Source organism: Rhinatrema bivittatum, chromosome 10, assembly GCF_901001135.1.
Source record: "Rhinatrema bivittatum chromosome 10, aRhiBiv1.1, whole genome shotgun sequence".
In the NCBI taxonomy this organism is placed as follows: domain Eukaryota; kingdom Metazoa; phylum Chordata; class Amphibia; order Gymnophiona; family Rhinatrematidae; genus Rhinatrema; species Rhinatrema bivittatum.
The window spans coordinates 107,750,112-107,771,958 of record NC_042624.1 but is presented as its reverse complement, the minus strand read 5'-3'; the positions used below and the strand labels follow the sequence as shown (position 1 = coordinate 107,771,958).

The following is a 21,847-nucleotide window of genomic DNA, read 5'->3' as shown; positions in this document are numbered from 1 at the left end:
CTTGGGGATGTCGTGAAATCCATTTGGTCAGGAACCTGGTAGAGTTTAGAGCAGATTTGGGTCCAAATGAGCAATATTCCACTGTCTACCTACAGACAGAAATGTAATCTGAGCCCCAAAGCAATGTTCACCATGTTACAATCCACTTAAAAGTGCAAAAATAAAGATAAAAAATAGACCAGGTGACACTTTTTTACTGGACAGACTTAATACATTTCCTGACCAGTTTTCGGGCTTTATACTCTCTTCCTTAGGTTGTGAACTGATCAAGAAACCTATGAAGTTAGCCCAGTAAAAAGGATATCACAATGTTTTTTTGTTGACTTATTCCCATGCAAAACAGAAAACAAATGGCAAGAACCTCCCTTTAAATAACACATGAAGGACACTGTAATCTAATCCCATGACAAGCGAGCAGCACCGGCAGAAAAGCAAGCTGAGGAGGCTTCTTTCGCTAGACCATGCCGAGCTTGCTTGGTAGGTCGCTAATGACTTTCAGTACCTGAGCTGCTTAGTCTGTTCCGAATGCCAGCAGGAAACAAGGTGTGATTGCTCTCTTTTATAGGCTGGCTGCTGCCCACCAGGTCGAGACGACCTGCCGCCGCGGCCCACGAGAGTCTCATGAAGCAGGCCACCGTGGACGTGAAATCGTTTACCTCCATTGTCTAAATGAGACAAAACAGTAACGTCACATTCCACACACTCTTTCAGAACCAGAACATGCAATACTGCGCTCGTTTTCAACTTGCTAGAACTTGATGTATGTCCTAAGAACTTTTAGGAGCATTTACTTGCCTGTATAACAATTTTTGTTGCATAAAACATTTTTTTCTGTCATTATTCTGAGATGGCAATCATTTGGTCCTGTGGAGCTCCCAAAGAGGACTGGTTTTCACGATAACCAGGATATGCAAACAAAATCATAAGCTACCACATAGCATTAAAAAAAAATGAAATCTCATGAATATTCTTAAAACTAGACTCATCTGCTGGTGTTTGTCAAAGTTAGATCAGATGGCAGCAAATATTCTAAGGCTACTGCTATGTAGAAAGGCTCAATAAACTGTGCAGCAGGAGCCTTAAAGTATTCCCTGCATGACTTACTGCATTTTTAGGCTTGGCTTCTTAGACAATATTGTTTGTGTAAAAAATATAAATTTTTCATTCTATAGGCAAACTTCTTTACAGCAAATAATTAAAGCTGGATTTTATTTCAGAACAGGTTTCATCACTAGGGAACCTGGATCAGACATTTTTTCAGCATTTGTTTTAATTCAATGATGTGAAAATGATCAATGCTGGCATTGCTAAAGAGCAGCCATTGCTGTGTACAAACAGAATAAAGAGTCATGTATGTGCTGTGTCACGTGTTCTTAGGTTCTAATACTAGAATAATGTTACCAGTTTCTCTTTCTTTCCATCAATTTCTTATTACTTAAAACTTATTTTTTTCTGATTTTCTGCCCTGCTCTTTAATAAACGTCAGCTTGTTTCTCTTCTATAAAGCACAAGTTTTTCCTTCTGGTGAACTGACGTGCATACCACCACCAGGATGGGAACAGCCACGTCTTCACAGGATGACGACCTTTGCTTACTTGAATTGCAACACGTGCCGCAGGTATGATCTCCTCCACGCGGATAGATGAGCGGTCGGACACGGAGAGCTGTCTGTAGGAGGATTTCTCTGGCGTTCCGCAAATGGACATCTGCCTGCTGCTCTGCCGGCTTACGTTCCGGAACGGGCGCGAGGACAATGCTTCCACCCCATCTTTGGCGAGATCTTCATCGAATGCAGAAGGCATGGTTTGCCCAACCAGCAAGAACCTGAAAAGAGAAAGGCGTTCATTTGAAGAGAAAGTATTCACCGACAGCAGATTAAATCAGTTTACCTTGAGATAGAAGCCCTGGGTTGTGGTTTTGCAAATACCAAAATTAAACACCAGTGGTTGAGGTTACTTTTCAAGAGGCTAATGTGTGTCTTCGGGATGCGTATGCATTCAAATTTGTCTTCGGAGGTTTGGGCATGTGACTTTTAAATGCATAAAAGTTTGATTTTACACATGTAAAACGGCATTCATGCACACAACTTCCAAAAATAAATACAAATGAAACGGGCCAAAACAAAAACTAAACAAACTAATTTATTTGGCTGCATACCCCTAATCTCCTTCTCGCCACATTACGGTTCATCCTTTCGCTTGAAAAAAAAAAAAAAAAAGAGTGCTGGGGGAAACAAATGGTTTGTGAAATAAAAAAAAAAAAAATCAAAAGTATAAAGCAATCAGTTAGAAGATGCGACTTTACAAAATGGGAATCAGAAAACCATGGGCTCATTCCTCTGCTTTTACATTGATGGAAAGACAGCTCATTACCTTGCAAGCTGCAGACAGATGGAATAAACGCCCTGTCTTGTTTCGTAGTCCACTTCTGATGGGATGGAGTCTCTCTGCATGACGTTCACCACCAAACTGTTGGGGGGAGGGTGGGAAATGCACTTATTTAAGCAGCAGGACTACAACGTTTTTTTTTAAATATATAACTGGCAGTTAAAACCATTAAGATCCACCTTTTCCCTTCTAGTTTTAATGTCGATGTTTTTTGAAAGCTGTTTCAAATGAGGGTACTGCCATGCTGACTCATATCAGAATTCCCTACCACCATCATGTAAATCAATGGGCTGGCAAAACGTTTTGGAAGCATGCTGATCCCCAACCATAATAAAAAGGTACTTAGGTTTTCCTTAAAAGGAAAAAAATAATAAAAAAAGACTAAAAGCAACAAAAAGGAGACAGAGCACAAAAAGAATTCAGAGCCAAAATACAAGCAAGTGACTGAACAAGGCTAGCTAACACTGCCAATACAGCTGCTCCACTAATCAATTGGAGAAATTAATTACCTGATAATTTCATTTTCCTACGTGTAGACACAAGGACTCAGGACCAATGGGTTATGCTCCCCTGCCAGCAGATGGAGACAAAGTCAAATTTCACAGCTGACATCACCCTATACATACCCCTGCAATGAACTCAGCCATCCAGTATTCTCTTCAAAAGCCACTGTGGACGTACTAGTGAAAAAACTAGATTTAAAAATATGATTAAAAATAGATAATCATAACTGTACTCCACCAAACACTGAACCTCAATAAGAATATAGGTGCCCTGATCTAGGGACTGGATGAAGGCTTACCTGTAATCTCTTGGATTCAATATAAACGCCATGGGCGAATCCTTGGCACTGTTCTTGGGCAGCCAAGGGCGGGATGCTGAGTCCATCCGTCTACACTAAGGAAAACAAAATTATCTAGTAAGTAATTTTGCCATTTCCTAGCGTGTAGCCAGATGGACTCAGGACCAATGGGATGAACAAAAGCTACTCCCGATCGGGGAAGGAGGCTGCCTGTGGTCCAGTTAACACCACCCTTGCAAAGGTTGCGTTCCTCTCTGGCCTGTACATCCAGGAGATAGAACCTGGAGAAGGTGAGCAAGGAGGACCACGTTGCCGCTTGGCAGATGTCGACGGGAGACAGCAGTCCAGCTTCTGCCCATGAGACTGCCTGAGCCCTAGTGGAATGAGCTTTAATCTGAGAAAGTAATGGCTTTCCTGCCTCCACCTAGGCTCCCGTGACCACCTCCTTAATCCAGCGAGCTATGGTTACCCATGAAGCAGGTTTGCTCTTCCACCCTGAAGGACAAACAGGTGGTCTTGTCTTTTGGACTGGTTCTGAAACTTTCAAATACCGCACCAAAAGTCTACTGGCATCCAAATGACGGAGGAGGCAATATTCCTCCACGTCCTTGAGTTTATCTAGGGATGGCAACGAAAGGGACTGATTCAATGAAACTCCGAGACTTCCTTGGGCAAGAAGGATGGAACAGAACAAAGCTGTAACGTTCCTGGAGTCATCCGGAGGAACGGTTCCCGATACGACAATGCCTGCAATTCAGAGATGCGCCGTGCTGAGTATATAGCCACCAGGAACACCGTTTTCAAAGTTTATAAATGCAAGGAAACACTGCACAGAGGTCGAAACGCGGGACTTGCAAAAATTCCAATGCTAGATTAAGAATCCTCAAGGCAACCGGCAACCATAGGGGAGGCCGAAGGTGCTTCACTCCCTTCAGAAAACAGACCATGTCTGGGTGAACCGACAGGGAGCCTCCTCTCACCTTACCCCTGAAACAGGAAAGAGCCACCACCTGTACCTTCAAGGAGTTAAGGGCCAAATCTTTATTCAAGCCATCCTGTAAAAATTCCAAAATAAGTGGGATTTTGACTGCCTGAGGGGGGACATTGTGCTCCTTGCACCAGGCTTCAAATACTCTCCAAACCCGCAAATACACTAGGAACGTAGAGAAATTCTGAGCGCGAAATAAGGTGATGATTACTGCCGGATATCCTTGCTTCATCAGATGAGCTCTCTCAAGAGCCAGACCGTAAGACAGAATTGACTCGGATCCTCGTGAAGGACCAGTCCCTGCTGTAACAGGTCCCTGTGCAATGGAAGGCAGGCACAGGGGGGTCTCCACCAGGAGTTTCCACATATCCATATACCACAGACGCCTGGGTCAATCTGGAATTACTAGTAGGATTAAACCCCTGTGATGACCGATTCTGCGAATTATCCTGCCCAAGAGGGGCCACGGAGGGAAGGCATAAAGTAACTCTTCTTCTGGCCACAGCTGAATGAGGGCGTCGATTCCCAGGGACCACGGATCTCTTCTGAGACTGAAGAACTGGGGAACCTTTGTGTTGTGAGATGCGGCCAGCAGGACAGGAGGCCCCCCGCGATCTTCTATCAGTTGAAAGGCTTTATCCGACAACACCCACTCTCCTGGATCCAGACTCTCCCTGCTTAGAAAGTCTGCTCTGACATTGCCCTTTCTTGTGATGTGGGAGGCCTATATCATCTGTAGATGTATTTCCACCCATTCCATAAGAAGGTCTATCTCCTGAGACACTTGCAGGCTCTTGGTTCCTCCGTGAGGGTTGATGTAGGCTACCATCGTTGCATTGTGAGACATTATGCGGACCACTTGACCCTGGAATCTGTGGCTGAATTGTAAGCACACCAGCCTTACTGCCCAGGCTTCCAGGCGATTGATGTCCTAGAAGGCCTCTTCCTCCATCCAACGTCCCTGGGCCGTGAGTTCCTGACAGTGAGCTTCCCAGCCCTGGAGACTAATGTCCCTTGTGAAAACCTGCCAGTTCAGGGAGGACAGGGACACATACCTCCAGCAACCACCACTGGAGCAGAGAGCAGACTCCCATCGCTAAGTGGAGGTGAATCGAATAGTCTTCAGACTACGGGTTCCAATATGATAGCAGCGAGTGTTGACGTGGGCACGTGTACTCTCGCCCACGGCACTACTTCCAAGGTTGCCGCCATCAAACTGAGAACTTGGAGATAGCTCCACTCCGTTGGGCATATTGTGTTCATCAACTGATGCAGCTGGGACATCAACTTCTGTATCGTGTGGTTGGGAGGAAGACTTTGTCCTGCCTGGTGTCGAACCGGACTCCCAGATACTCCCAAGGACTGGGAAGGCTTGAGACTGCTCTTGTCCAGGTTTACTATCCAACAGAGTTCCTGAAGCAAGGAGGTCACCCAGATGATAACCCAGAGGCTCTCTTCCAAGGACTTGGTCCGGATCAACTAGTCGATCAAGTAGGTGTGTACCAAGACTCCTCTTGGCAATGCTGCCACCATGACTACCATAATCTTGGAGAATGTTTTGGGGGCAGTGGCTAGGCCAAAGGGCAGTGCTCGGAACTGATAATGGTGCCCCAGTACCGCAAAGTGTAGGAAACATTGGTGTTCTTGATGGATTGGAATACGTGGGTAAGCCTCGGATAGATCCAGGAAGGTTAGGAATCTCCCGACTGTATGGCCATTATCATGGAGCGTAAGGTTTCCATGCGGAAATGACTCACTTGTAGGTGACTGTTGACATCGAGGTCCAGAATGTGGCAAAAAGATCCTTCCTTCTTCGGTATGATGAAATAGATGGAATACTGCTTCATATTTTCCTAGGGTGTAGGTGCTGGGATTACAGCCCTATCCCAAGAAGCCTTAAAAAGTAATCTCCTCTGCCTTTTTTTGTGCTGGGAGTGGCAAGGAGACATTGAAATTCCAGCGCATATCCTTCTTGTATGATCTCCAGTACCCATTTGTCTGAAGTGATCTCGACCCACCGTTGGTAAAAGAAGGACAGTCGACCCCATATCTCCTCGTTTCGAAGATGGGTGGGCCAAATTTCATTGGGAAGTTTGGGATAAGCCTAAATCCGAACCTGACCCTCTCTTGGGCTGCTGACTATGAAAGGACTGAGCTCTCCCCCAAAGGGCAGAGACCTCTGAAATATTGAGTTATTGTAGGGGTGGAAAAGTTGGGAGCCCCTGGATCTCTCAGGCAAGAGGCGCTGCAACCAGGGGGCTGGGGATTCCCCCCATTTACTGGCCAGTTTTTCCAATTGATTTCCAAAAGGAGTCATGCTTTAAAGGGTAGCTTTGTAAGGTTGGCCTTGGAGGTTGCGTCAGCTGACCAATTCCATAACCATAGCTGTCTTACTGAGGCCACTCCTCTGGCTGAAGTATGGACTAAATCAGAGCCCGCGTCTGCTAAAAAAGGCAGTGGCGGGTTCCACAGCTGCTCTGGGATTCACCCCGGCATCATCCACCTCCTGAGAGAGAAGTAGGCATGAATGAGCTTCCAGGGCACGACAAGAAGCAATCTGAAAGGTCATTGCTACTGTGTCAAAGGCTTGTTTAAGGATGGACTCCATCCATCTATTGTGCGCATCCTTTAAGGCCGCTCCTCCCTCTCCACTGGGATAGTTGTGCGCTTAGAGATGGCGCAGACTAGTGTATCCACTTTAGGGAAATGCAAATGCTTTCTCACCACTGGAGTATAGAATCTCTAATATTCGGCCCCTTTAAAACTTGCTTCTGGGGCATCTTCTTTGATTCCTTCAGAGTCCACCCCAGGAACACCCAGCATCTTCAGGGGTGGGGAAACCAGGGCCAGCAATTCGTCTCAATGAAAGAACTGTAACATGGTTCAATATAGTTTCAACCCAGGGGGGAATTTCTCCTTCATCCAAGGGATCCTGATTCTCCTCTTCATCTGTGTCATCAGGGTCCCTACTAGAGATACCCATGGTCAGGCGAGGCATGCCTCGAGGTCTGCTGATAGAAATGTGAGAGGGAGGGGTTACCGGCTGGCTCTGTACGAACAGGGGCAAGCAAGGTAGTAGACTGCGTCTGTACAAAGGCTTGTAGTCCCCTGGAAAAATTCCACCCAAGAAAAAGCCGTCGGGTCCATGCCTAGTCCAGGGGGAACTGGGGTGGATCCAGCTGAGTTTCCCTCTCCCATAGACAACCCAGACAAGGGGTACTCAGGTCCAGAGTACTTCCAGTTAAGGCTGAGACTAACCCATCATCTGAATGGGAGGAGCCGGGCTTAGCAAAATTTGAGGAAGCCAACTCTCCTTAGGCTTCCTCACAGTGCTGACACAGGTTGGAATTCAGGTCAGGCTGTGAAGCCCTAATATGACAAGCAGCGTAGAGAGCAAGGCACTTAGGTTTCTTGGTTGCTGGTGACATTGACGGCGGTAACTGTGCGTTCCAATCGCTCACACTTAAAAAATTGTGTGTGTGCAAATTTAGAGCACCTAGATGGTGTGAGGCGAAGAGCATTCTAGGTCCTTGCACTCAGCTTTTCCGGTATGTGCTTACAACATTGTGCACATAAGAACGCGCTGACGTTATGCGCACAGCGCATACCCTTTCAGAGTTGTGTGCGAAAGAACGCACTGTTACACACACTGCGCGTACCGACGTCCTATGTAGGGCCATACTGCACTCACAGAAACATGCACAAGATGGCGCGGATGAGGCAGACCACTCAGTGCGCCTAAAGCTGGGCCTAGCCCACCAGGGGCTGCTCAACCCACTCGGAGGCCAAATTCCCCTTACCTCAACGGGAGCAGAAATGTCGTCACTACAGCGCACCGAGCACTGAGACCGGAGGAAATCTACTGGAAATCCCTCCAGTTGTCTTTGGGTTGGTAAATCTTCTCCCCCACCTTTTTTTTTTTTTTTTAACTTACCTGGGCTCAGTGCTTACCAGCTGTTTCTGGCTGCGGGGGGGGGGGGGGGAGGGCTTTGGCCATCACCACTGCCTGCACCCACTGCCTTTCAGCTGCTTTAGCAGCAAAGTCCACGCTGGGAACCGGCTACCGGACCAAGCACACCTCTGAGGGATCTCAGCAATCACCCCAGGAACTCTCAACTGGGGGAGGGACTTTTATGTATCACCTCAGGAGAGCAGGGCTTAAATTTTCTTCAAATTAGGACGTAGAATTTCGGCTTCCAAAAAGCACCACAATCCCTGTAGGGAGAGGTACATCCAGTATCTGCTGGAGAAATACTGGAAGGCTGAGATCACTGCAGGGGTATGTATAGGGTGACGTCATCTTTGAAGTCTAACTCAGTCTCCATCTGCTGGCAGGGGAGCACATAACCCCATTGGTCCTGAGTCCATTTGGCTACACGCTAGGAAAACTTTGATTACAATCATTAATGCCCTGCTTTAGTTTTGAAATACCTCAAGTAAAAATGACAAGGCATTAAGCCAAGGCTTCTCAAACCTGTTTCAGGGATCCCGCAAGTAGGTCTGGTTTTCAGGATACCCACAACAAATATGCATGCGATAAATCTGCATACACTGGAGACCCAGCATATGCAAATCTAACTCATCCATATTAATTGTGGAGACCCAGAAAATCCAACTGGGTGTGGGAGTTCCCAGGACAGGATTGGGAAGCCCTGCATTAAGCAGCTAAGCACTATGCTTCATAATAAATGGGGAATAAAAATAGCAGTACATACTCACAATTACTACAAAATAGATCTAAACAGCAAACCTCTCTATTCAAAGCAACATGATCAAGTTCAATTATGACCAGGAAAAGCAGAGAGAGGGAAGCAGTGTACGGAAGAGCAAGACTAGGATGCAATCTGGGGAAGGAGAGAGAGGAGGGCAGGTCTGACCACCGGCATAAAATGGATCAACATTCCTACACATTCTCTGCATAATTTTCCATGGGAAATGGGCCCATGTCTTAATTTTTCGGTACACTTTCCGTAATACCTTAGCCCAAGTCACAATGATTCTTCTTCAAAGGAAATGACCTTTTCTCACCAATTCTCTCTGCTTAAATAAATTCAACTACTGCAGCATCTCAGTATATCTGGATGGAAACAAGACATTTTGATTGCTTTCCGATGACAAGCCCGCCATTGTGTCTGCCTGAGCCACACCATGCGTGAGCAACCTTCCCGATTTAGGAAATTCACCAGATCACTTTTTCAAAGCTCAGGTTCACTGCGTGCGGAAAGCACAGCCCTGCAATGAAGATGCCATAGACTCTGACCTCAAGCCTCCAGCCTTGAGAAAGTTTTCACAGAAGGATTTGGCACAATTCCTCGCCATTTCGTCATCAGCGGTCGGCATAAGTTTAGAGCTCAGAACCTGTGGAACCCAAGACGACATTATAAGATGAAAAAAATTAAACACTTCCCCAGTACCTGTAAATCATGGGACCCAAACAAATCTAGTCAGCTTGAAATCTATTTTTTACTACAATGTGACATCAGATTACTGGCACACAAGCACAGCAGCATGCTCTCGAACAAACTAAAATGGCATTTCAACCTGCCCAGAAGTACTGCTACAGATCGTAAGATACATGCCAAGAAGGCGTCTCTGCTAACATTGCCCAGGTATCCAGGGCAGTTTTCTTACCTCCAGGTTATAGAGCACTCTGAAAGTGGACATGCCCGGAGCAGATGACCGAAACAGACTTTCTAAAATAGAAGTAGCACTTGGCTGGTGCTGCTGCTTGGAGGAGAGAGACGGGGATTTTGATGACTGGGCTCCTTGAGATTCTGATAGCAGGGTCTTCTACATGAAATATGCAAATCAGTTTCAGGATCAGTATTATATATATCTCTCATTCACCATATTCTAATTCATCAAGGTTATTTTCCCATAGGTACAAAGGGAGAAAAGTTTTAAGGACTTGGGCCCTAAATCACATTTCGAAACAAGAACTCTAGCCAACTAAAAAAAGTGTTGTTTCCTTCACCAAAGACCGTCAACAGCATTTTCCCATTTGTTTGTTGGTGCAAATGAAAATACAGGAGAGTGGCACAATAAGGATCTGGGGGGGGGGGGGGGGGGGGGGGGAGTTAAAATAATGAACAGCCTAAGAAATCCCTACCTTTCGCCCTAGAGAATCCAGTTGATCGAGAGCTTCCTGAACAGCCGGGTCAGTTGGAACCAGGAGCAGAAGTTTACGTACTCTAACAGTTATCCTGGAAGTTTGCAAACAGAAATATCGCGCATGAACTATGGATCGGAAATGTTTCTGGCCTTATCTGCTTTTTCCCTCAAAAACCATAAGAAAACTGAAATGTAGTTAAAATAATCATTTATTAAGCAATAAAATTACAAATACAATTAGCTCTTTGGTTCTTTTTTTTTTTTAATAAAACACAGGAGCATTCAGCCTATTTAATGACTAGACTGGCTAAATATTCCAGGCCTTCTGATCCAGATATCTAGAGTCCGTGGGAAGTCCCTCTGCCTGCCAAGGTTTCTGATGTGCTTATGAGAAGCAAGTGATGCTATGGAGTTCAGTCTTCCGGTCTTCCTGTAGTGCAAGGCCCTTTGTGTTAGTTTATGTGGCTTCCTGGTGCCCTGTAATTAAGTCAGGTTGCTTAAGGAGCCTTTTGGGAGGAAACCCCCCCCGAGTCCTTCAAATCTTTCTTGAATCGGACACGAAGACACTATCATACAGTTACGGGAAGCCTCAGGAAAGCAGTCATTACAATTAAAAGCTGCTACAAGAATCTCAGCCAAGCTGCTGTCTTCTACAAATGTTTGATTTTTTTTTTTTTTTCTTTGAAGGTCATGGACTGCGAGTTCTACATTTTTTTTTTGCATGTTACCATGATTAAGACCTTTCAAAAAAAAAAAAGCTATACATACAGTTAGGATATCATCATCTTTTAAATAAGAGAAAAATGACAGCTTCATCATCACGAAATTCTTAGCGTTGTCTATTGCCGCATAAGGGCACAGTACCGGCCACTGTAAACTGGCAGCACTCTGCAGTGCTGGGTGGGCATCCCAGGCCACCTCTGCCGGGACTCCATTCAAGCAAAATGAAGCTTTGGTGGGGGGTTGCTGCAGGAGCCCGTAAAAACATTGTGGGATATCCATCCATAGCCAGCAGCCTTCCAACTGCCACCCCTCCATATGGTTAGCAGAAGACCCTCTGTCACGGTGTCTCTTGAAGATCCTGTAACAGAGAGTCAAGCATCCCCCCCAAGTTCACGGTCTCAAACATTCCAGTGTGCTCAGGGAAGTGATGCTGTAAGCAAAGATGCATCGTCCTATTGAGCATTCAGGCCTCACGAGACCCTTCCCACACAATAAGGAAAAATAACAAAAAACCTCTCCTCGTTACCTTGGCTCCTCCAGGTTGGCAAGCTGGTACAGCATATCAAACACATTACAGACGAGAGCCATCACTACTCCAGGTAAGGACTTCTCCTGAGGAAGAAACAGACATTTTAGGTTTGGTTTTGGTTCTCTTTTGAGAAGCTGGACTATTATCAGTTCCAGCCTGGCCACAGAACATACTCCTCAAGCTGGCACAGAACAAGAGAAGCCCTTCATTATTTTTGCTTTCTATTCTGTAACATGCAGCGCCGCACAGTGCCAGTACAGAGGGCAAGCAGCTCTCTCATAAGTCTGCCCACGACTCCCCACAAGGGACGCGGTTCTTGCCGTGCGTCATGCTCACCACGTGGTGGCTTGTAGCCGCTGCGCTCACCTCTGCCCTAGCCCCCCCCCCCCCCCAAGAGAAAATGAGGTGGATAGCTCTGCGCCCGGCTGCCGGAGACCGAGACCGCCGTGATTCCTGCAACGAGCGGAGTCAGTGCGTCCCTTTCAAAGTTTTGCTGCTTGTCTTTTTTTTTTTAAACAAACTTTACTGTCCCCCAGCGTGCAGGCAAAAATACTTTCCTGAACTCAGCCGAGCTTGTGACGTGCAGAGCTATCACAGCAATCTGATATCATCTCTTGGAGGATGAGGGAACTTTATCACCAGCTGTACACCTCCAGCGGATTACCGGATCGAGTCGCTTTCAAGGGTCACCAACCCCCTACTTGTCCACCTCGAACCAGGGGGGATGTCCCCACCAGGACCTAAAAACCCCCTGGGATGAAAAACTGGATAAACTATCCTCATTCTTCTCTTTTTTTTTTTGATACTCCAGACTGCTACCATCTGCTTGAGACAGAGAAATACCGAGGGACTGCAGGGGGCACACTAGGTTAAATGGCAGTGCCAGTGAAACTTTTTTCTCTGTCTCCATCTGCTGGCAGGGAGACAAAACCCATGAGTCTGGACTGAACAGGATCTCGATTTAGCCAAGGTTTTAAAGAATCAGAAAAAGCCATAAGCTTAGAATCTTAATATGCTGCATATCACCCTGTTCTTCATTCTTTTATTTACCTAATTACTGGCTTTATCATCTTAACTTTTAGGTCATTATATGTGGCTGTCCTTAATTTACGACTTGCACTAATTTCTTTCACAAAAGACAGAAGTCTGCTGCAGTGGTGAAGTCCTCACCTGTTCCATGGCATACGAGGAGCTAAAGATGCCGCTGCTGCTGCCAGCGCTGCCTGACGAATCAGCAGAACTGCTCGAGGGTGTGCCACTTCCCGAAGTCTTCACCGTAAGTGCTTGGTCATCGGAGAAACCCAACTGATGAAGCAGCTTCTGGTCTTTATTTACTGTCAGCTGCAACAATGTGTCCTTCAGTTAATTTAGGAAGCAAAACTTTAAAAAAAAACCCAGAAAATTGTTTCTGTCCAACCTACCAGGCTATCATTTGCAAATATCTGTATATTATCCACAGGACAGTTCAATTGCTTTGATATCTTCCACCTGATGCTTCCGACTGTCTCATTGCTATGAGCCTGCAAAAGAAAGGAACCTTGATCTGTGTATACATAATAATAGCATAAGTCCTATGAAAATGGTTCACGGTGCAGGTTATAATAGTATAAATCTCCACATGAGAACTACAATGGCTAAATAGAGAAGGAACACAGTCAAAAGTTCAAAGCGGGGTAGAATAAGGAGTAACATTAAGAAATATTTCTTCATAGAAAGAATGATGGATGCATGGCATGGCCTCCCGTAGGTGGCGATAGAGGCAAAAAACAGTAACAGAATTCAAGAAAACTTGAGAGCAGCACAGATGAGCCCACAAAAGTGTTGAAGAGAACCAGAGAGAGGCCCAGTCTCTGCTGCACACCGCATTTTCTTCAATATTTTCATTAGAGATACTGTGGAAGTGCTATCGGGAAAGGTTTGCCTTTTTGCAGATGATACCAAAATCTGCAATAGTATAAACACCCTTGTAGGTGTGGAAAACATTAAGCAAGAAGCTTGAGGAATGGTCTAGCATTTGGCAGCTAAAACATAATGCTAAAAAATGAGGGGTTGTACATTTGGGCTGCAGAAACCCAAGGGAACGGTACATTAGAGGGGCGAAATTCATGCAAGAAACAAGAGTGGGATCCTGGGGTGATTGAACAGGATGATCTTAAGGTGACCAAACAGGTAGAAAAGTTGACAGTAAAAGCCAGACGGATGCTTGGGTGTACAGGGATAGACAGCAGAGAAATGGAGGCGATATTGTAGGAGTGGCCAACTCCGGTCCTAGAGAGCCACAAACAGGCCAGGTTTTTAGGATATTCACAATGAATATGCATGAGACAGATTTGCATACAATGGAGACAGTGCATGCATAACCATTTTGGATATCCTGAAACTTTGCCTGTTTGTGGATTTTGAGGATCTGAGTTGGTCACCCGTCATATTGCCTCTGTTTAAGTCTCTAGTGAGACCATTTGAAGTACAGCTTTTAAAGTACTTTGAATGCTGATAAGAAAGAAACTTGATGGGTGTTTGGGACAGTAGGTATATTCCAATGAAGTCTACCCTCCCTTCTGCATAGGTCTGAGATTCATAAATTCATATCTGCAGTTGTTGCTTCACTTATCCGTTAACTTCATGAAAAAATGGACAAATGTGGTCTTGCACACCATACTCCCCTCTCCCCTCCATCATCAAGCATTCATACACCACAGTCAGACATACCTCTACAGTGAAGGCATCTTTGGTAGACTCATAGGTGACATTAAGTGTTAAAAGATGTCCATGGAAGGAGGCCCCATGAGGTAGAATAGTACGAGGAACTGAATAAAGATCCTTAAAACAAAATACAATAGGTTCATGAACACCAAGCTGCCTTCCAGAGTGTCTCTTTCAGAAACCTACAAAACGGTATTATCAATACGATAGCGCCTCTTAACCACTATTTTCTAATGTGTAGGGAGGCTTAAAGGGCAAAGTTTTACAAGGTTCATTTAAAAAATGGGAAGGGAAAAGCTTACAAGGAGAAATTACTACTTAACTGATAATTTCCTTTCCTTTAGTGAAGGGCAGATCAATCCCAACAAGGAGGCTATGCACCTCTGGCAGCAGATGGAGATGGAGCAAAACCTGACATTATGGCTATACAGTCCCGCCCCGATATCAGTCTGCCAGTATTCTCTGGAAAAGCCAAACTGTGGATAACCTGATTAAACATGAGCATTATTAGCAACAGGTAACCATTCGTGTTTCTCAACCAACAGGAACACTAAAGCTCAGCGAAAAGGAACATATCTAGCCAACAGAGCTAGAGAAGCCACTTACCAGTTATCAATGAAGAGCAGGAATCATACTCTGTATTGCTCGCCCTAAAAAGGCTAACCACAAAATTCAAATCCAGCAGTCAAGGGAGGGTCTGGCATTAACCTACCTTTCATTAAAGGAAAGGAAATTATCAGTTAAGTAGAAATTTCTCCTTCCTTAGCGCTCCGGTAGATCAATCCCAATGAGGGGATACAAAAGCTAATCCCGAAAAGGGCAGGAGGCTGCCAGTGGCCCAATCAAAACCATCTGCGCAAAAGCAGAATCTCCCCTAGCCAAAACATCCAAGCGGTAATGTTTGGAGTAGGTGTGTAAAGATGACCATGTCGCCGCTCAGCAAATTTCAGCAGGCGACCAAATGAAGCTCCTCCCACAATACCATCTGAGTCCTTGTGGAATGCAGGCTAATCTGCTGCTGTAATGACCTCCTTAACCCCGCAGACAATCATTGCCTGTATCACTGGTGATCCCTACTTACCTCCACCATGGAGCAGAAAAAAGCGATCAGACTTCCGAACACACTTGTCCCGCAGTAAATGATGCTTGATGTCCAAGGAATGCAAAAGGCAGCACTTTGCTTCATCTCTGTCCCTGTCCTAGGCAGGCAGAGAAATGGACTGATTCAAATGAAAGTCCTAAACCACTTTGGGTAAAAAGGAAGGCACAATCTGAAGCTGATCCGCACCCTAGGTCATACGGAGAAAAGACTCATAGCAGGAAAGTGCCTGCAGCTCAGAAACCAGATGTGCCGAACAGACTGTTACCAGAAAAACTGTCTTCAAAGTAGGCAGCCGCAAGGAAAGAGTACGCAGTGGTCGAAAAGTTGAATCTGCCAAGAACTTGAGGACTAAGTTAATATGCAGGCCCCACCCACTGGAACACACTACCGCCTGACATACGCCTTGAACCCTGCATGAACAACTTCAAAAAGAAATTGAAAACATGGTTATTCGCCCAAGCTTACCCAGAATAGAAAGCCATTAACCCGTGCCAATGTAGACCACAATATGTCTACTCTCTTTTTTTTCATATTGAGGAACTATGTTTTTGTTATATTTATTTATTTATTTATTTAAAAGGTTTTATATACCGACATTCATCAATGATATCACATCGGTTCACAGCGAAACATAAAACTAGTGCTTAGAAAGCACTTTACATCGAACACTTTAAATATATTATAATATATATATATATATATATATATATATATATATATATATATATATATATATATTTATATATATAATATATTTATATATATTATAATATATAAAATATTCCATCGCCTCACCGCGAGGATCCTTGTTGGTTTTTACTCTGTCTTTCTTAGCTGCCTTTCGTTACCCCATCTCCCAGTTTGAACCTCCCTGTTAAAATGTAATTTTCCTAACTTAACTTGTTGACTGTAAACAGACATGATGTCCACAACGAATGCCGGTATATAAAATGTTTTAAATAAAAAAATAAAAAATAAATAAATATCCCACAAAGACACTGGAAGCCGTAACAGGTGGTGAAGATGTTTAACTCCCCGCAAGAAACGGGACACGTCCGGATGGGAAGACAAAAGATCCTCTGTTGACTCTTCCCCATAACAACTAGTGCCACAATTTGAACCTTCAAGGTATTAAAGGCCAAACTCTTAAACAAACCATCCTGTAAAAATTCCAAAATCAAAGGAATATCCAGTTTGAGCAGTTGAGTACCTCCCTCAGAACACCAGGCCTCAAAGACCATCCAAACTAATGTAAGATAGAGAAGTAGAAAATTTCAGGGCGTGAAGAAGAGTGGAAATTACAGAAGGTGAATAACCGCACTTCAAGAGCCGAGCCCTTTCAATGATCAAACCGTAAGACAACTGACCCAGATCCTCGTGCAGAATAGGCCCCTGACATAATGGATCCTTCTGAAATGGTAGCTGGAAGGGACTGCCCACCAGAAGTCTCTGGAGATCGGCATACCACAGCCTTTTAACCCAATCTGGAGCCACTAAAAGGATAGTGTTGGTTCGACTTGCAATCTTCGGACTAGTCTACCTATCAAAGGCTAAGGTGGGAATGCAAACAGCAGGGTGAAAAGCGGCCTCTCCTGAATGAGAGCTTCTATGCCCATCGCTTTTGGGTCTCACCTGCGACTGAAGATGCATGGAACTTTCATGTTGTTGAAGTTCACCAACAGATCTAGATCCAGTAGGCCACAGCAGCCACCAGGCGCTGAAAGGCCTTGTCCACCAGCTCCCATTCTCCTGGGTCCAAGTTTCTCCTGCTGAGGAAAATGGCTCTGATATTTTCCTTTCTGACAATGTGAGAGGTGAATATGCTTAGGAGATGCTGCACTGCCCATATCATGAGCGCATCTATTTCCTCAGACACCTGTTGACTCTTGGTTTCACCGATGATTGATGTAAGCCATCGTTGTCACATTGTTGGACATTATCCGGACCACCCGATCCTCTAGCCACTCGGTGAACTGCTTATGCCTCCAGTCTGTTAATGTTTCACTGCCACAAGGACTTCCAGTGACCTTGTACCACTAACTCCTGACAGTGAGCCACCCAGCCCCGGATGCTCGCATCTGTCATGAGTACCAACCAATCCAGCATCAGCAAGGAAATTCCCTTCATGAGAGGGTCCACTTGTAACCACCAATTTAAATGGGATTTCACCTCTAACAGTCTCACTGCATAATTCTACGACTGCAGACTCCATCGGTAAAGCAAGGCACATATGTGTCCTTGCCCAGGAAACCACTTCTAATGTTGCAGCCATCAACCCCAGTACCGGTAGATAAGAACACATGGTCGGACGAACAGAGTTCCGCATGAATTGGACTTGCAGCATTGAATAGATCTGAGACTCCAGCAGAAACATATTGCCCTGCCTTGTATCGAATCGAACCCCAAGATACTCCAGGGACTGAGATGGCTGTAAACTGCTCTTACAAAGTAATATAACAAAATTTCCAGGTCAATTTTTAAATTTCAACACGCCACATAAATGAAATTTGTATTAGAAAAATTATGTAGGACCACTACCAACTGGATCTGTATGACAATCAGACCCAACATAGGAGAGGTCACATTGCTTTATTAATAATTATGTAGTTTTTTGTTTTTCAAAAAAATATTGCCACGGGAAAGTAAATCTATAAGTTCAAACAAAGCCACAAAAAGCTTTTGTCTGGCATAAAATCTCACGCAATTAATTGCAATACTTAGCTCAAACCGGGATGAGAGATAAAGTCCTGATGTGATCACGTTTTGGACCAACCAGGTCCTGCTTCAGGGGTCAAGTCTTCTAAATCCTTCAATGTAGAGCCTCGAAAATTGTTGATAAAATATTCCCAAACTGGCGTTTTTTTCACATACTTTCGTTGGCGGTCCGTCTTCGGATCCGCTAATTAGGGCTGAGGCCCTTGAGATCCAGTATGGGCTGAAATGACCCTTCCTTCTTGGGCACGACAAAATAAATGGAATATCGGCCTGCATTTTGCTGTGATTCAGGAACGGGAATCACTGATTTCAGAATCAACAGCTGTTTAACGTTGCTTCCACTTCTACCCTCTTCTGACGGGAGTTGCATGGAGAGAAAATGAAGGCATCTGGAGGAATGCTAAGAAATTCTAGAGCATAGCCATTCCGAACCACTTCAAGAACCCATTCATCCGAAGTAATCTGAGCCCACCTGTGATAAAACCTTGATGGATGACTACCTATCTCCTGCACCACCAAGTGAGCCCGCAAACCTTCATTGGGAAGATTGAGGGGCTCTGCCTCCCGAGTCCATCATCAAAAAGATACCTAGGATTATTAGGAAAGGAATGGAGAATAAAACAGAGACTATTATAATGCCTCCACATCTCAAGAAAGATACAAAAGACTTAGGAAAGGTACAGAGAAGGGCAACCAAGATGATAAAGGGGATGGAACAATTCCCCTATGAAGAAAGGCTAAAGAGGTTAGGAATATTCAGCTTGGAGAAGAGACAGCTGAGAGGATATATGATAGAAGTCTATAAAAAATGAGTGGAATGGAACGAGTAAACATTAAATCAGTTGTTTACTCTTTTGAAAAGTACAAATGTCAGGGAATCCACACAATGAAGTTACTGGTTAATATATTTAAAACTAATAAGAGAAAATATATTTTACTCAACTCATAATTAAGCTCAGGAATTCGTTGCCAGAGGATGTGGTGAAAGTTATTAGTATAGCTGCATTTAAAAAAGGTTTGGACAAATTCCTAGAGGAAAAGTTCATAAACCATTAAGGGAGAGTTCCAGAAATCCACTGCTTATTCTTGGGATAAGCAGCTTGGAATCTCTCTACCCCTAGGAATCCTGTCAGGTACTTGTGACCTGGCTTGGCCACTGTTGGAAACAGGATACTGGGCTTGATGGACCTTTGGTCTGACCCAGTATGGCAAACCTTATGTTCAAATAACCTCGGGGGCAAAAGGACTGAGATCCATGGAAGGGACAGGATCTCTGGGAAGAACCTCCCCTATAAGGTTGAAAACGCCAGTATTCTCAAGAGCAGCCACTGGCCCGAGAAACTCCTTCTGGCAAATGCGGGACCTGGGTCTCTCCCCATTTACTTGCCATTTTTTCCAATTCACTGGCAAACAAAAGTGGGTCTTTGAAAGGCAGCTTATTCAGATTGGACTTTGAAATAGTATCTGTGGACCAAATGCACAGCTTCAGCTGTTGCCTGGCCGCAATAACTGAAGCAGCTCCTTTGGCGGCTGTGTGTAGCAAGTCACAGCCCACATCACCCAAGGCGGCGGCCCCCGGTTCTACCTTAGGTCCTAACTCGTTCCCAATGCCGCCCAACTCTTGACAAAGCCACAAGGTAGCCCGAGCTACCAAGGTGCAACAAGAAGCAATTTGCAAGTTCATTGTCACTGCCTCAAAGGCTTGTTTCAGGATAGCTTCAATCCTCCTATCCTGAGCATCCTTCAGAACCGCACCTCCCTCTATAGGGATGGTGGTACGTTTCATGACAGAACACACCAAGGCATCCACCTTAGGGAAACACAATTGTTCTCTGCCCTGCAGATCCAAGGGGTATAGAACTGCTAAGACACATCCTCCTTTAAAGGACGCCTCTGGAGCACTCCATTTCAGATCAATCAACTCCTGGATTGCATCCGAGAGGGGAAAGAAACAAGAAGCCTTGCGCAGAGTGACCAAAATAGGATCCTCCTTCTGCGTCCCCAATGAGTCAAGCCCAGCTACTCTGAGGGGCTTCAGGGTTTGAAATATCAGACCAGGCAACTCATCTCTCTGAAAGAAGTAGAAGAGTTCTAAATGGCTCCAAATCTGGGAGAATACCCCCTTCCTCACCAAGAGAGTCTCCACCGTCATCATCAAAATCATTCTGATCCATCTACATTTGAGCTCTGTCAGACTGCACTATGCTACAGCGTTTGACCGTGGAAACAGGCAGAGGAGCACTCAGAGAGCCTGGACTTACCTTAGTAGGAACTTTCACTTCAGCAGACTGGCCCTGCAGAAATATCTCTGAAAGAATTCCACCCAGGAAAAGGAGGCCGGGTCCATTCCAGGCCCCATAGGCCCGCCCGTGGACCAATCAGGGGAACACACACCCCTGCAGGGTCTCCCTCGGTCCCACTTCCCTCAGACAGAGGAGATGGACCATCGTTGGCAAAAATCGGAAGGAGGCAAATCTCCCCGAGCATCCAGGCAGCGCTGACAGAGGCTTAAAGAAGGCTCTGGATGAATAGCTCTGATGTGGCAGGCAGCACAGATAGGTGCTTAGGTTTCTTCGGTGTGGGCACCATGTTGTAAGCCCAATGAAGACTCACGTTTAGTTTTTCCACGCGTACCAGCACACTTAATATAGATGCACAAAAATATGCATCCAAGCCCACGCGTCTAGACCGCTTCTCCTACTGGATGCCCAAACTGGGTACTCAGAAGCAAAGCCTAAACTGGGCACACAAGATGTTCTCTTCACCTCGGCAAACTCCTCAGACATGTGAGCTGGACAGCCGAATGCCAAGGAAACAGACTCTGCTTTTTTTCCTGTCACTGACTTTTTTTTTTTTTTTTAAGTTAAAAAATTTCAGCCAGGGAGGGCTAAACTCAGGTAAGAGCAGGAATGGGTCCCGGCTACAGCCTTCACCGCTGAGCCTCTCTCAGCCTGCAACTGCTAATTGAAATTTAGGTCCATGCCAGTGAAGGTTACCAGTCTGAAGGCACTCTAAGGGAGGGACCGCACAGTATCACCTCAGAAGGCAAGCAGAGCACCATAGACATCTCCTTTCCAATTTTTTTTTTTCTTCTTCTCCTCTTTTTTTTTTTACACACAGGCAATCCCCCGAAGGGAAATATATGTCCACCATTTGCTGGAAACAGAGAATACAGGCGGCTGATGTCGGGGTGGGACTATATAGCTGAGATGTCAGCTTTTGCTCTGTCTCCATCTGCTGGCAGAAGTGCATACTTCCCATTGATTGAGACTTACCGACCCGAATGCCCAGGAAACAGCTATTTAGATCATAACAACCTTGGACCTGGGGAGATGCCAGCAGCAGGCTGCTATCCACCTCTTTGCAGCTCCTCAATGAACTGCCACAATTGCAGGTTGCTCCAGGGGATTGCAGCACTGGGTATGCCCCATGTCAAAAATCACACCACAGCCTGCTATTTTGTTCAAAAGAAAAAAATCATTACATTTTAAATAGCTTTTCTTATTTACTTTTTTCATCAGGTCTTATCTTTTTAAAACAGATCCAACAAAAGACTTAGGTCCATACTGAGCAGGCTGGCCAGTGGCAAAGTTATCCCGCTGAGCATACTTGACTAAAGTTATGTGGGTTAAGTTTAGCTGAATAACTTTAACCAGCTATATTCACCATATAGCTGGTAAAAAATAAATAAATAAATAATAATAACCCCCCCCCCCCCAACCTAAGTTAAAAAGAAAATGTTGGCCCTCTGCACCCAAATCTCCCCACCCCCTTAATGGTTGGGCAT

At 45.1% G+C, this 21,847-nt stretch overlaps 1 protein-coding gene across 2 annotated transcripts in view; it reads right to left on the bottom strand.

Moving 5' to 3' along the window:
• USP24 (ubiquitin specific peptidase 24) overlaps positions 1 to 21,847 on the bottom strand; it is a 268,241-nt gene that overhangs the window by 135,111 nt on the left and 111,283 nt on the right. For both annotated transcript variants that reach the window (XM_029618249.1, XM_029618250.1), the window contains exons 25-34: positions 14,250 to 14,360; positions 12,962 to 13,060; positions 12,711 to 12,881; positions 11,538 to 11,623; positions 10,287 to 10,380; positions 9,809 to 9,967; positions 9,438 to 9,535; positions 2,373 to 2,468; positions 1,596 to 1,824; positions 503 to 665 (exon numbers count right to left, since the gene is read on the bottom strand). In XM_029618249.1, the coding sequence (XP_029474109.1) occupies positions 503 to 665; positions 1,596 to 1,824; positions 2,373 to 2,468; positions 9,438 to 9,535; positions 9,809 to 9,967; positions 10,287 to 10,380; positions 11,538 to 11,623; positions 12,711 to 12,881; positions 12,962 to 13,060; positions 14,250 to 14,360 (1,306 nt within the window). The remainder of the gene's footprint in view (positions 1 to 502; positions 666 to 1,595; positions 1,825 to 2,372; positions 2,469 to 9,437; positions 9,536 to 9,808; positions 9,968 to 10,286; positions 10,381 to 11,537; positions 11,624 to 12,710; positions 12,882 to 12,961; positions 13,061 to 14,249; positions 14,361 to 21,847) is intronic.